Source organism: Anabrus simplex, chromosome 7 (assembly GCF_040414725.1).
Source record: "Anabrus simplex isolate iqAnaSimp1 chromosome 7, ASM4041472v1, whole genome shotgun sequence".
NCBI classification, from domain to species: Eukaryota; Metazoa; Arthropoda; class Insecta; order Orthoptera; family Tettigoniidae; genus Anabrus; species Anabrus simplex.
Window position 1 is genome coordinate 117,666,581 of NC_090271.1, and position 12,564 is coordinate 117,679,144.

At 43.7% G+C, this 12,564-nt stretch overlaps 1 protein-coding gene across 1 annotated transcript in view; it reads left to right on the plus strand.

Annotated features, from left to right (window-relative positions):
* Nucleotides 1–12,564, plus strand: part of CngB (Cyclic nucleotide-gated ion channel subunit B) — a 117,769-nt gene that overhangs the window by 33,483 nt on the left and 71,722 nt on the right. The window contains exon 2 of the mRNA XM_067151273.2: nucleotides 701–815. Within this exon, the coding sequence (XP_067007374.2) occupies nucleotides 701–815 (115 nt within the window). The remainder of the gene's footprint in view (nucleotides 1–700; nucleotides 816–12,564) is intronic.

Below are 12,564 nucleotides of genomic sequence, written 5' to 3' on the forward strand. Positions count from 1 at the left end.
TCCTTCCAACTCCTAGGCCTTTCCCATCCCATCGTCGCCGTAAGACCTATCTGTGTCGGTGCGACGTAAAGCCCCTAGCAAAAAAAAAAAAAAGGAAGTCTTTCATGTTCACGCCCTACGGTGGCCCTTGTCTTTCTTTGGCCGACATCTTCATTTTTCGAAGTATCGGACCCCTTCCATCGTTTTCCCTCTAATTTGTGTTGATTGGCCAATTGTACTTCCTCTTAAAACTTAATTTTAAACTATTTTTGATGTGCATTTGAAGTTATTTGAGAGTCCACGAATCCAATCTATCATCACTTATGGGGCTAAAGTAGAGAGGAGCCCATTAAAAAAACCAAAGGTGACGGGTGAAACATAGCCGCCTTCCGAGCGCTTGTGCGATTTTAAAGGATGCGAGCAAACGAAGGTTAAGAAAATATTGCACACTTATAGTTCTACGTGACTTGATATCGTGATCATAGTCACAGATCCTCCACTTTTGTGTAAGAGGTTGCAGACCACAGCTAATGACATTACCGCATGTGTGGCTGGGATTCAAACCACTGCTGCCTTAGTTGAGCAGCCAGTAACAATAACACTCAGCTGTCTCGGCTCCGTATTTATTAAGATTCCAGTAATTTGAGCTTCATACCTTTCCCTGTCCACCTCTACCTTATAATTGCGCATTTTTATCTACGATGTTGTCTTGTTCTTTCAGCGCATGATCTATCCGGAACGTCTTGAGTTGGACAGGTTACTGAAGACACCAATGTTGTACCCGGTAGGATCGTGGTGTAACAAGTCTCTGGAGAGGGAAGATCCTCACGAAACGGGTAAGATACCTCTTTATTAACAATTAAATCATTTAGTTCGTGTAATTTTTTTATTATCAGAGAGGATTGCAGACCAAAAGCTCACCGTCATAAATTCTTCCATATGCCCAACATTCATTTATCCACTCCAGACAGTTGCGCTGAACTGTATTCCTCTGAAATTTCTGAAAGACAGCAACAAAATTATAAAATGCACGCTGAAAGAAATCCTCCAGCTTCCTGCTGACAGACCTGACGATATGACATACACACACCGGGAGTTCAAAGGTCTAGGACTTTTCCGATCACAGTCAAGAGATGTCCTGCAACAGATTAGCACCCTTGTTACCCTGCAAATAAATGGCAACCATTACATCTTGAGAAGTAGGCATCTCTCTGAGGATAGTAACAAATGCCTACAAAACCTGCGCATTTCACCTTGCGTTAGCTTATTAAATTTTAAAAATGGTCTTTTGGATTCCAAGAAAAAGAATGGTATCTGCTTCCTCAAAAGGGAAAAGGTGTTATCTTATTTAAAGAAATCCTTTCAGCAAACAGTTGGATAACACACCATGATGGCCTGGCGTGATATTCTAAAGATAAGCGCTAACGTCGCAACCGTTCGAGCTGTGCCAGGAAGGTCGCAGGACAAAAACCGCTGTCGACATTGCCACAACGAGATAGAAACTCTTTCTCATGTCCTAGGATACTGTCCCTACGGTGAAACCCTGTGATACGAAGCGCCATCGCTCAGTCATTGCGAGCCGCTGGTTACATGAAGAGGTCCGTGGATTGTCGAAGAACGACAGTACCCGTAGGACTGATATGATAGCCTTCAAAAATAACAAGAATGGATATATGATTGATCCTACGGTTCGGTTTGAATCGCACGCTAACCAGCCCAGTGAAGTACGCGAGGAAAAGAAAAGCATCTACGAATCAACTGTCCAATTCTACCGACGTGAATACGGACCGGATAACGTCGATTTTATAGGCATCATGATCGGTGCAAGAGAAACAATTCCCAAGTTCTTCGAAGAATTCCGCTCAAGAACCAATCTATCAAAGTCGTTGACGAAAAATGTGGTCCTCAAAGCCTTGAAAGGTTCATTATCTATACTGAGAAATAATTTATGTAGTCATAAATATATTTAGTATACTTTGCCCTCAAGGGCAACCTCCTTATGGGGAAATAAATGTGTATTTATAGTCGTATGACCTCCCTCAGTTACTGAGTCGCAAACCTTCTGAAGTCCTCCCTACAAATCTCGACTTTCCGATATGTCTGCTCTCTACCAACGAATGTAGAAGTATTGGACATTTTCTATGCCTGGGTTTTTTGAATTGACACTGAATGAGCCACCAGAGACCTTTGATATGCCAACAATAATGACATGGCGTGTCAAGATTTTTGACTGTCATTCAAAAACAGACTACCTCAGCCGGAATCGAATGCGCGAACTTGAGATCATAAGTCGGATACTCTACCACTGACCCACCGAGATAGTGCTCCAGATGGAACTGTGATGGTTCAACACCATTAGCGCTCTGGTCTGAATCTACTGTTGCTGATCAACAAGCATAATATGTATACATAAAAATACCAGCTATTGCCTGTGATCTCGTGTACTTTCAAAAATTGTTTATAAATAGCATCACCGACACGCACCTCCACGTTCATCTGTTCTAGAGCTAATAAAATAACCTGATGTTGACGAAAACCTTGCAGGTGGGGGCTATAGAATACATCCATGGTATTCCCTGCCTTCGTAAGAGGAGACTAAAAGGGGCCCAGGGGCTCTTAACGTGGGAGTGTGGATTGGCGACCACGGTGCCGTTAGCAGAGTTCTGGCATTGCTTCCACCTGTCAGGCTCCTCAATTTCATCTATCCTATCCGACCTCCCTTGGTCAACTCTTGTTCTTTTCCGACTCCGACGATATTAGCTTGCGAGACCTAGGGAGTCTTTAAATTTGCACGCCCTGTATGGCCCTCGTCTTTCTTTGGCCGATACTTTCACATTTCGAAGCGTCGGATCCCTTCAATATTTTCCCTCCGATAAAAAATGGCGTATGGCTTTCAATGCCGAGAGTGTCCGAGGACATGTTCGGCTCGCCAGGTGCAGTTCTTTTGGTTTGACTCCCGTAGGCGACCTGCGCGTCGTGATGAAGATGAAATAATGATGAAGACGACACATACACCCAGCCCCCGTGCCCGCGAAATTAACCAATGATGGTTAAAATTCCCGAGCCTGCCGGGAATCGAACACGGGACCCCTGTGACCAAAGGCCAGCACGCTATCCATTTACCCATGGAGCCGGACTACCCTCTGATTAGTGTTAAATAGAGGATGGTTGCCTAGTTGTACTTCCTCTCAAAACAATAATCATCACCAGCACTATCTACGATTGATCACCTCGTACGATTGAACACTACGATTCTGAACGCCTTTCTCCGGAAACATTTAGTTGCTGTATTTTTTTTCTTTTTTTTTATCTTGAGAAAGCCTATGACACCGAATGACATTGTGGCGTCCTCTTGTACCGTTCCTGTCTGAAATACAGTCTACCGGCGCCAATCGGAGAGCTGCGTGTTCGGTTATTAAAAAAATTGATCGGGCTAAAATAAATTAAAAATCTCAGGATAAAATAAATACCATGGGTATATGAACGGGAAACAGTATCATATTTCCGAAATAAAATACAAAATAAAGGGGTAAGATGGATTTATTTACTAATAAACATTATTGAAATTCGAGATAAACAAAAAATAATTAAAATATGGCTCAAATAACTGCCAAAAAAATTAATATGTGCCGGGCACATAATTAACATAAATTACATCAATTTACAAAGGACGGGCAATGTCCCGTTTCAAAATAAAAACAGTTACAAAATAAACGCAACGACCTGGGGAAGAAATTCACACTTCGCTTCGACCTACGCAGTTAAATTCATTTTAACGCATCCTGACGGATATCATTTAAATTATAATTACAGGACATACCGCGACAGAATAAAATTATGCTAAATCCGATCCATAATAAGTCTATATGTACATCACTTATCATCAAATCAATATTTCAGGGACCTTAGCTTACATCTACACTGAATTTGCTTAACAGACCGTTCTGTTATACACTGACTGACAGAGCAAATGCAACACCAAGAAGGAGTGGTCAGAACTTTATGGCAATTGCAGGGTAGACTGACGTCACTAAGGTATGCTCATGATGTGAAATGCGCCGCTGTGCTGCGCACGTAGCGAACGATAAATGGGACACGGCGTTGGCGAATGGCCCACTTCGTACCGTGATTTCTCAGCCGACAGTCATTGTAGAACGTGTTGTCGTGTGCCACAGGACACGTGTATAGCTAAGAATGCCAGGCCGCCGTCAACGGAGGCATTTCCAGCAGACAGACGACTTTACGAGGGGTATGGTGATCGGGCTGAGAAGGGCAGGTTGGTCGCTTCGTCAAATCGCAGCCGATACCCATAGGGATGTGTCCACGGTGCAGCGCCTGTGGCGAAGATGGTTGGCGCAGGGACATGTGGCACGTGCGAGGGGTCCAGGCGCAGCCCGAGTGACGTCAGCACGCGAGGATCGGCGCATCCGCCGCCAAGCGGTGGCAGCCCCGCACGCCACGTCAACCGCCATTCTTCAGCATGTGCAAGACACCCTGGCTGTTCCAATATCGACCAGAACAATTTCCCGTCGATTGGTTGAAGGATGCCTGCACTCCCGGCGTCCGCTCAGAAGACTACCATTGACTCCACAGCATAGACGTGCACGCCTGGCATGGTGCCGGGCTAGAGCGACTTGGATGAGGGAATGGCGGAACGTGGTGTTCTCCGATGAGTCACGCTTCTGTTCTGTCAGTGATAGTCACCGCAGACGAGTGTGGCGTCGGCGTGGAGAAAGGTCAAATCCGGCAGTAACTGTGGAGCGCCCTACCGCTAGACGACGCGGCATCATGGTTTGGGGCGCTATTGCATATGATTCCACGTCACCTCTAGTGCGTATTCAAGGCACGTTAAATGCCCACCGCTACGTGTAGCATGTGCTGCGGCCGGTGGCACTCCCGTACCTTCAGGGGCTGCCCAATGCTCTGTTTCAGCAGGATAATGCCCGCCCACACACTGCTCGCATCTCCCAACAGGCTCTACGAGGTGTACAGATGCTTCCGTGGCCAGCGTACTCTCCGGATCTCGCACCAATCGAACACGTGTGGGATCTCATTGGACGCCGTTTGCAAACTCTGCCCCAGCCTCGTACGGACGACCATCTGTGGCAAATGGTTGACAGAGAATGGAGAACCATCCCTCAGGACACCATCCGCACTCTTATTGACTCTGTACCTCGACGTGTTTCTGCGTGCATCGCCGCTCGCGGTGGTCCTACATCCTACTGAGTCGATGCCGTGCGCATTGTGTAACCTGCATATCGGTTTGAAATAAACATCAATTATTCGTCCGTGCCGTCTCTGCTTTTTCCCCAACTTTCATCCCTTTCGAACCACTCCTTCTTGGTGTTGCATTTGCTCTGTCAGTCAGTGTAAATTGGATGGCTTAGAAGCCTGCTTCCCAATAGAATGAGTTTCGGACTCATATTTAAGAACAAATCTTTTCAACGCTGGCCATGACATAATCAACAACAAACCAAGTAACACAAATTAATACAAAATACACCCTCGGAGAAACCTGTAAAGACATGCAAATAAAAAAAAATTATCATCTGTGTATTCAATATCTGAAATATAAACAATAAGATACTAGACTCCTTCATATAAAAAGAACACCGAACTCCAGGCTCAGCTATCCGTCTGTTGATCTTTCACTAAGCACGCTGTAATATAAATCACGGAACACTTCTAATGCGCCAGCTATGAAAACATCTTACTTCGCCAGAAAAGACTCTAACTAATTGGTTTGGTAAATCTTGCTTGAGAAATTCTAATATGTTTGAAAACATAAATTACGCTGCCATTCACTTCTCTGTTCATTTAATTAACACAAGGCCTCGAACTCAAACTTAAGCACCAATTCACATCCCTATGGCCTTAACTACATATTCCAATATAACACGGCTTGCAGATATGATACTCAACACATCTGGCCTAACACTTTGGGGTCCGTGAGTTCGATTCTCACAATCATAATGAACATTTGAGGCAAATCAAACCTCTCTCTTTTCATGCAGCTAACACCATTGTATCTTTCCCGGTATCCATTTTTAGACACTTCCGTCCTGTAATAACACACAGTGTAATCTCAGTATCAGGCTAATCTGGCCTTTTTCTCATAAAAACATAACTCAATACCAATTAGCTAGTTCTATCTGCGGATCTAGAAGATATTAGTTCGACGGTGCACTTTTACGTTGGTCATCACTGCCATGTACTCCTATAAACATGCTACATGCAGGAAAAAAAATACCTTGCTAAATTTTATTCCCAGACCAAACTTTAGGCTGTGTAGCCTTCATACTAAAAGAGTCTACATCTTGTACCAAAATGGAATACACAGTTACCTTTAGACATATATGTCCTCATCTACACCTAATCATTTCCCTCTTTCCCATCTTATAAAACGGAAATAAAGTAATATAAAAAAGTCAGGGCTCCGAACATGCATTTCCCTGAAACATGACACTAATCTATAAAATACAACATAGCTCAGTCACAACAAGACTGACATTTACATTTACATTACACTGGGATCGAATTAGCCTAATTCCTTCTATCTAAGCATGCCTATAATTAAAATGAACTTAACTGGTAGCGTCTCAGCTTCTTCATGATTCCAGGCCACAGCGTCCAGCAAATTACGCCATTATTGCACCAAACTGCATGGCGTTATCAAATACTCTGCAAGTCTTTTCTTCTCTCTTCATCATGTAGAAATTTCGCACACACCATTTAATTGTATCAATACGATGACGACGGTTCGTACAAGTTCTTCGCGAAACCGAACGCGTACCGAACACGGTATTTGCACAAACCGTATGCAAATTACGCATACACGGGTACGGACATATCGACAGTAACTATCGTTTTTATTGTTATAATCCCGTGTCACCACCGCACTTTGACATACGTGAATACGTGATATTATTTATATAGCAAAGGTAATTGCTCTGTTAATATGCTATGCACACTCGTAACTGCAATCTATCACTTGCATTCATGTAATGCATATTTTCATAAAGGAAACGTTTCAGCTTCACAAATTGACTACTTATATGTTCGAAACTGGTCACTAAAAAAAATTACTTTCCTATACCACTGGCTTAATATCAAAAAGACCGACCCGCGTGGTTCACACTTCAAAAGCAGAGTGACTTTCCATTACCAGAGGCTGCTATATACACCAAGCTCCCGGTATTAGTCATATCTTAGGGGATTCCACTGGCATGATGACGTTACTGCTCACCCACTACTCTGCAAAAGCGTTGATTCAATAAAAATATGTTAATTACTTTATTAATTCAAATTAAGTATTGCAACTGTCTACAGGTAGTTCTTTTAATGTTTAACTGGCTTCTATTTCATATTAAAACCGTGGAGTCTAGCTTTATAACAAATTGCCTAATAAAATAAAGAGTAGTGCAGCACTGTAAATTTAGAAGTTGGTAAGACTGACTTAATTTGTTTTGTAAATCCCTTCATTCTGCCATATCACTTCCAGGGCTGTGATTGGTCCTTTTATAGTCGGCCGCTCTCAAACACTCTCGTGCATCCCCGACTGACTCATACGGAATACCCGAGTTATTCACTGTCGCTATGCATAGCTAAGAAGCTATTACTGATGTCACGCGATGACGGAATACTGCATTACGCAACTTCTAGGTCGCATCATGACTCCTGCTTGTATTAGATGCACAATGTTACACCATATTATATAATTAATATTTGGGGCATATATGATATGGCACACTCTCAACCGCACTTCAGTTGAAATTCGGAGGCAATCTGGCGGCATTTATTGCGAATTTTTTATCCCTCCACGTATTCTGTGCCCGAATAGTGCGGGAACGAGAGGGGATCATAGACATATTCACATTATCACGTAGGAGAGATTGGAGTTCCTCAGAGAATGGGTCAGATCTGTCGGTAGTTGTCACCTACTGATACCTGGGAGTCGTATTCGATAGTGAATTAACCTGGGAGACGTATGTATGACAACTGAAGCTGTTATGCTCTAAGCAATGGTATCGTTGCTTCTGCTAGTCCAACAGTCGTACCAACACTACAAGCACACGGTATCTCTTATAAATGCTGTGCTACGGCAGCTGCATCAGCCCAACTTACGTCGCGCGTGACCGCCCTGCTTTAAGCGCGTATACAATCTTATATGCAATCTTACCTTATAAAAGATGCTTTAAGTGTCATACTTCTTAATGAGGGACTTTATAAACACCATCAGGATTGCCTGCACACCAACAGCGAGAGTTATGACTGTTCCACGACCACTAAGATGAAACCAGGCCTCATCCGAAAAGAACACAAGCTGTGGGTCGAATAAACGACCATTCAATGATGCAAAATACCACTCATAATATGTCACTCTTGTGGCTGGTTCAGCAGGTTTTAAACAATGGACCCGTGTAAACCTGTACGGTTCTATAACAGCTTTGTAGCTCTGGGTGCAGAAGAAACCGAAACCCGTACTTGGTGTGCTGATTTTGTGAGTGATTTATTCGGTGACCGTTCAAAATTCGCAACAACGTCATCTAGCTATTCCTCTGTTTAAAACTGTTCGTGTGCACGCATGTTCTTTTGTGAGCACTGTGCCAGTAGTTTCAAATGTATTTACAATTAAGGGGCCCATAGACGTGCAATATTATTGCGCAAAATGGATTGTACAATATATTGTTAGCTGCATATAAACGTACAATATTATTGCACAAAAATGGGAACCAAATCATTTTCGAAATTTTCTGCGCATGAATGGTGAATTGTATGATGAACTCCTCGCTTTGCTCTTAACGTCCCACAGAGCCGGAAGGCCATGGTACACTTCGATTAACTCCAAAATAAACTTTTTCTCCTCCTTTTTGCCTGCCGTCACGATACCTTCTCCAACGCTTGTTGATACCAACTGGCGGGAGGACGGGATATTGCACAATATTGCCAACACACAGCACAGTATTTTGCGATTTGCGCAATATATTTCAAACTTTCTTGATTTCGTACAATATATTGCACAACCCTTCAATATTAAATACCCACTATCAATTTCATTGCACAAACCCCGATATTGCGCAATAATATTGCACGTCTGTGGGCCCCTTTACGTGAATCTGTGCTCGTGAAGGTGGCACTTCACCAGGAAATTGCTGAACAAATGCATCGCATACCCGCCGAATCGACTCGTACTTAAAATAACTTTTACATACGAAAATACGGTGTTGCAATGATAACTATCTCACCATGTAAACAGCTGAAACTCAGACTGGCTATTGACTGTATGTCGAACACGTGCACGCTCCTTGCAAGATCAAGAATTATGCGCGCTCCTCGTACAGCTGCTTAGAACTCAGGAAGTAAAAACGCCGCTGGACGGTCTGGGTTTATAAGAAAGACCCTGTAGATGAGTACACCCTACATTATAGTGCTCAAACGAAGGCTATCCCTGAGCGATAGTTACAAGTGATAACGAGTATCGAACGATGGAAGCACGGCTTTTGGTTTTCAGCCACAAAATCCTCGGTTGTTTACCGTCAACGTACTCGCCATACCAATCCTGAACTGTTTTCGGGGAATGTTTCTCTACCTGTAAATGACACCTATTTATTCCTGGGACTCCCTTTCGATAGCAAATTAATCCGGTAACCGCATGTACGTCAGCTGAAGGCATTATGCCCTAAGAGGTCTGACCCTGTTTGCCTACGGTCCTATCGGACAATTATTTTACGAAGATTAAATTACGGCCGTGCAGTATATGGATCAGCGCGTAAATCAGTGCTAGAGAAGCTGGATAGCGTCCGTCACAGTGGAGTGAGGCTGGCAACGGGATCTTTCCGCGCAAGTTCAGTAGCTAGCCTGCTGGCTGCGAGCAAGTGCTATTATCCTATGCTGTAAATGTACGGCAGATGTCACTTCATCCAAGCCACCCCTGCGTATGCCGCTTATCCACGAGCAACACGGCCGTTTGCTACGCGCGTCGACAGCAGTTACAGATTGTTTGACATATCAACGGTTCCTCATAGCTTTAGAACAGCAAATAAGGTACCTCCGCGGTTAATACAACGACCTAATGCTATCCAAGATCAGCCAGTAGTTATTTATACGGATGGTTCGAGGACAGAAGGGAAAGTAGGCTGTTCTTCCATTTTCGATGGTAAGAGCTTTCTTTGTCCTCTACCCGAAACCTGTAGCGTTTACACAGCAGAGTTCTATGCCATATTCAAAACTCTGCGGTACGTGCTATCCAGTGAACGTCAGCACTAAATTTCATGCTGTTTGCTGACTATTTGAGCGCGTTACAATCTGTCGATACATGTTTCCTATGACAGCCTCTGATAAATGAAATGGAAATGGTGTATGGCTTTTAGTGCCGGGAGTGTCCGAGGACAAGTTCGGCTTGCCAGACGCAGGCATTTTGATTTGACACCCGTAGGCGACCTGCGTGTCATGATGAGGATGAAATTATGATGAAGACAATACATACACCCAGCCTCCGTGCCAGCGAAATTAACCAACTGTCATTAAAATTCCCGACCGAGCCGAGAATCGAACCCGGGGCTTCTGTGACCAAAGGCCAGCACGCCAACCATTTAGCCATGGAGACGGACCCACAGCCTCTGGTGCAACGCATCCAGGACCTGCTGGCCGGATTGTGGAAGGTAAGCACCAGAATTACATTTCTGTGGTTTCAAAACCACATGAGCATAGCGGGAAACGAGTTGCTGGATACGATTGCTAAATATGCAGTCACACTGCCTCCGTTGCTTTACAAGGTTCCAGCCAGTGATATTAGTTCTCAGCTGAGACATTTGGTTATGTCCCACTGGGAAGAGGAGTGGCAGGCCCCTTATCAGCTTAACGTTTGCCCCTGGCAAATCAGGATAACCGGGTTTCTGCTTTTTCAAGCTGAATTAAGGCTGGTAAGAGCAGCGCTCGCTTTGATTGCTAATAGTACGGACAGCGATCAAAAGTGTGGTTCGCCTACCACCGGGAGCGTGCCAATGATCTGGCCACTACAGGCCTAAAGACCCCTCTTTCCAATAATCTGAGAACGACTAAAGGAACAACGATAGTGTGGAAGATTTCCCTTCAGATCTCCCGAAATAAACTGTGATGTTAACGATGCGCTCTTAGTTAATGAAGAGAGAAGACTCCTCGATGTGTTCTTGCGGGGCATATCCAACCGTAGTACACATCCTTACGGACTGTATGGACCTTGCCGATGTCCACCTAGCCTACAACTTCCGAGAAATATATCCCTCATTCTACTTTGCAGTTTGGTTTGCGTCGCACCGACACAGACAGGTCTTATGTCGACGACGGAATAGAAAAGGGCTGGAAATGGGAAAGTAGTGACTGTGGCCTTAACGTACATTCCCAGCATTTACCTGGTGTGTAAATAGGAAACCACTGAAAAGGGAAGAATCTTCAGGGTTGCTGACAGCGGGGCCCGAACACGCTATCTCCCGAATGCAAGATGACAGCTACTATGACGAAAACCGCGTAGCCACTGGCTCGGACCTCTCATTCTATGAGATAACGAGTGCTCAGTACACCTCGTCATCCGTTTCATGAGGGATAGTGGCCAGTTAAATCGTTTTTAACAGTAAAATTTCATTCTAGTTCTTTTTAAAATTTTGTTTAATATAAATTAAATTGATATTTGGAAAATCTTTTAATCTAAATTAAGCTTTTAGTTTTTCATCTTTAGTCTGGCTGAGTGGCTCAGACGGTTGAAGCGTTGGCCTTTTGACCCCAACTTAGCAGGTTCGATCCTGGCTTAGCCCGGTGATATTTGAAGGTTCTCAAATACGTCAGCCTCGTGTCCGTAGATTTAGTGGCACATAAAAGAACTCCTGCGAGACAAAATTCCGACACCTCGGCGTCTCCAAAAACCGTCCAAAGTAGTTAGTGGGACGTAAAAATAATGTCATTACCATCTTTCATCTTTTAACTCTGTTCTTGGTTTGTATTCAAATTTCATTTTTGCATTAAATTTCCCTTTAGAACACGTCAATTCTTTTTTCTAAACCTACAGCCTGTTTTCTAGTCAGTAACTGGGTCAGGGATGAAATGAATGGAGCCCCCATCTTGCGGGAGGATAGGAATTGTGCCGGCTGCCGAAGCCTGTCGCACTCCTCCGGGGCAATGATTAATGACTGACTGATGAAATGAAAATGATAGTGGAGAGTGTTGCTGGAATGAAAGATGACGGGGAAAACCGGAGTACCCGGAGACAAACCCGTCCCGCCTCCACTTTGTCCAGCACAAATCTCACATGGAGTGACCGGGATTTGAACCACGGAAGCCAGCAGTGAGAGGCCAAGGCGCTGCCGCCTGAGCCACGGAGGCGTAGCACGTCAATGCCTTATTAAATTTAATTACATTTTAATTCATGTTTTAATCATTTTATGGAAATCAAGACGTTATAAATCAAATTCATTGATTTTATCTGAATTCATAAACATCTTATTCTTTATGTAAATTTATCACCTCATCTCATGTCATTAGGGACCAATGACCTAGATGTTAGGCACCTTAAAACAGGAATAATAATAATAATAATAATAATAATAATAATAA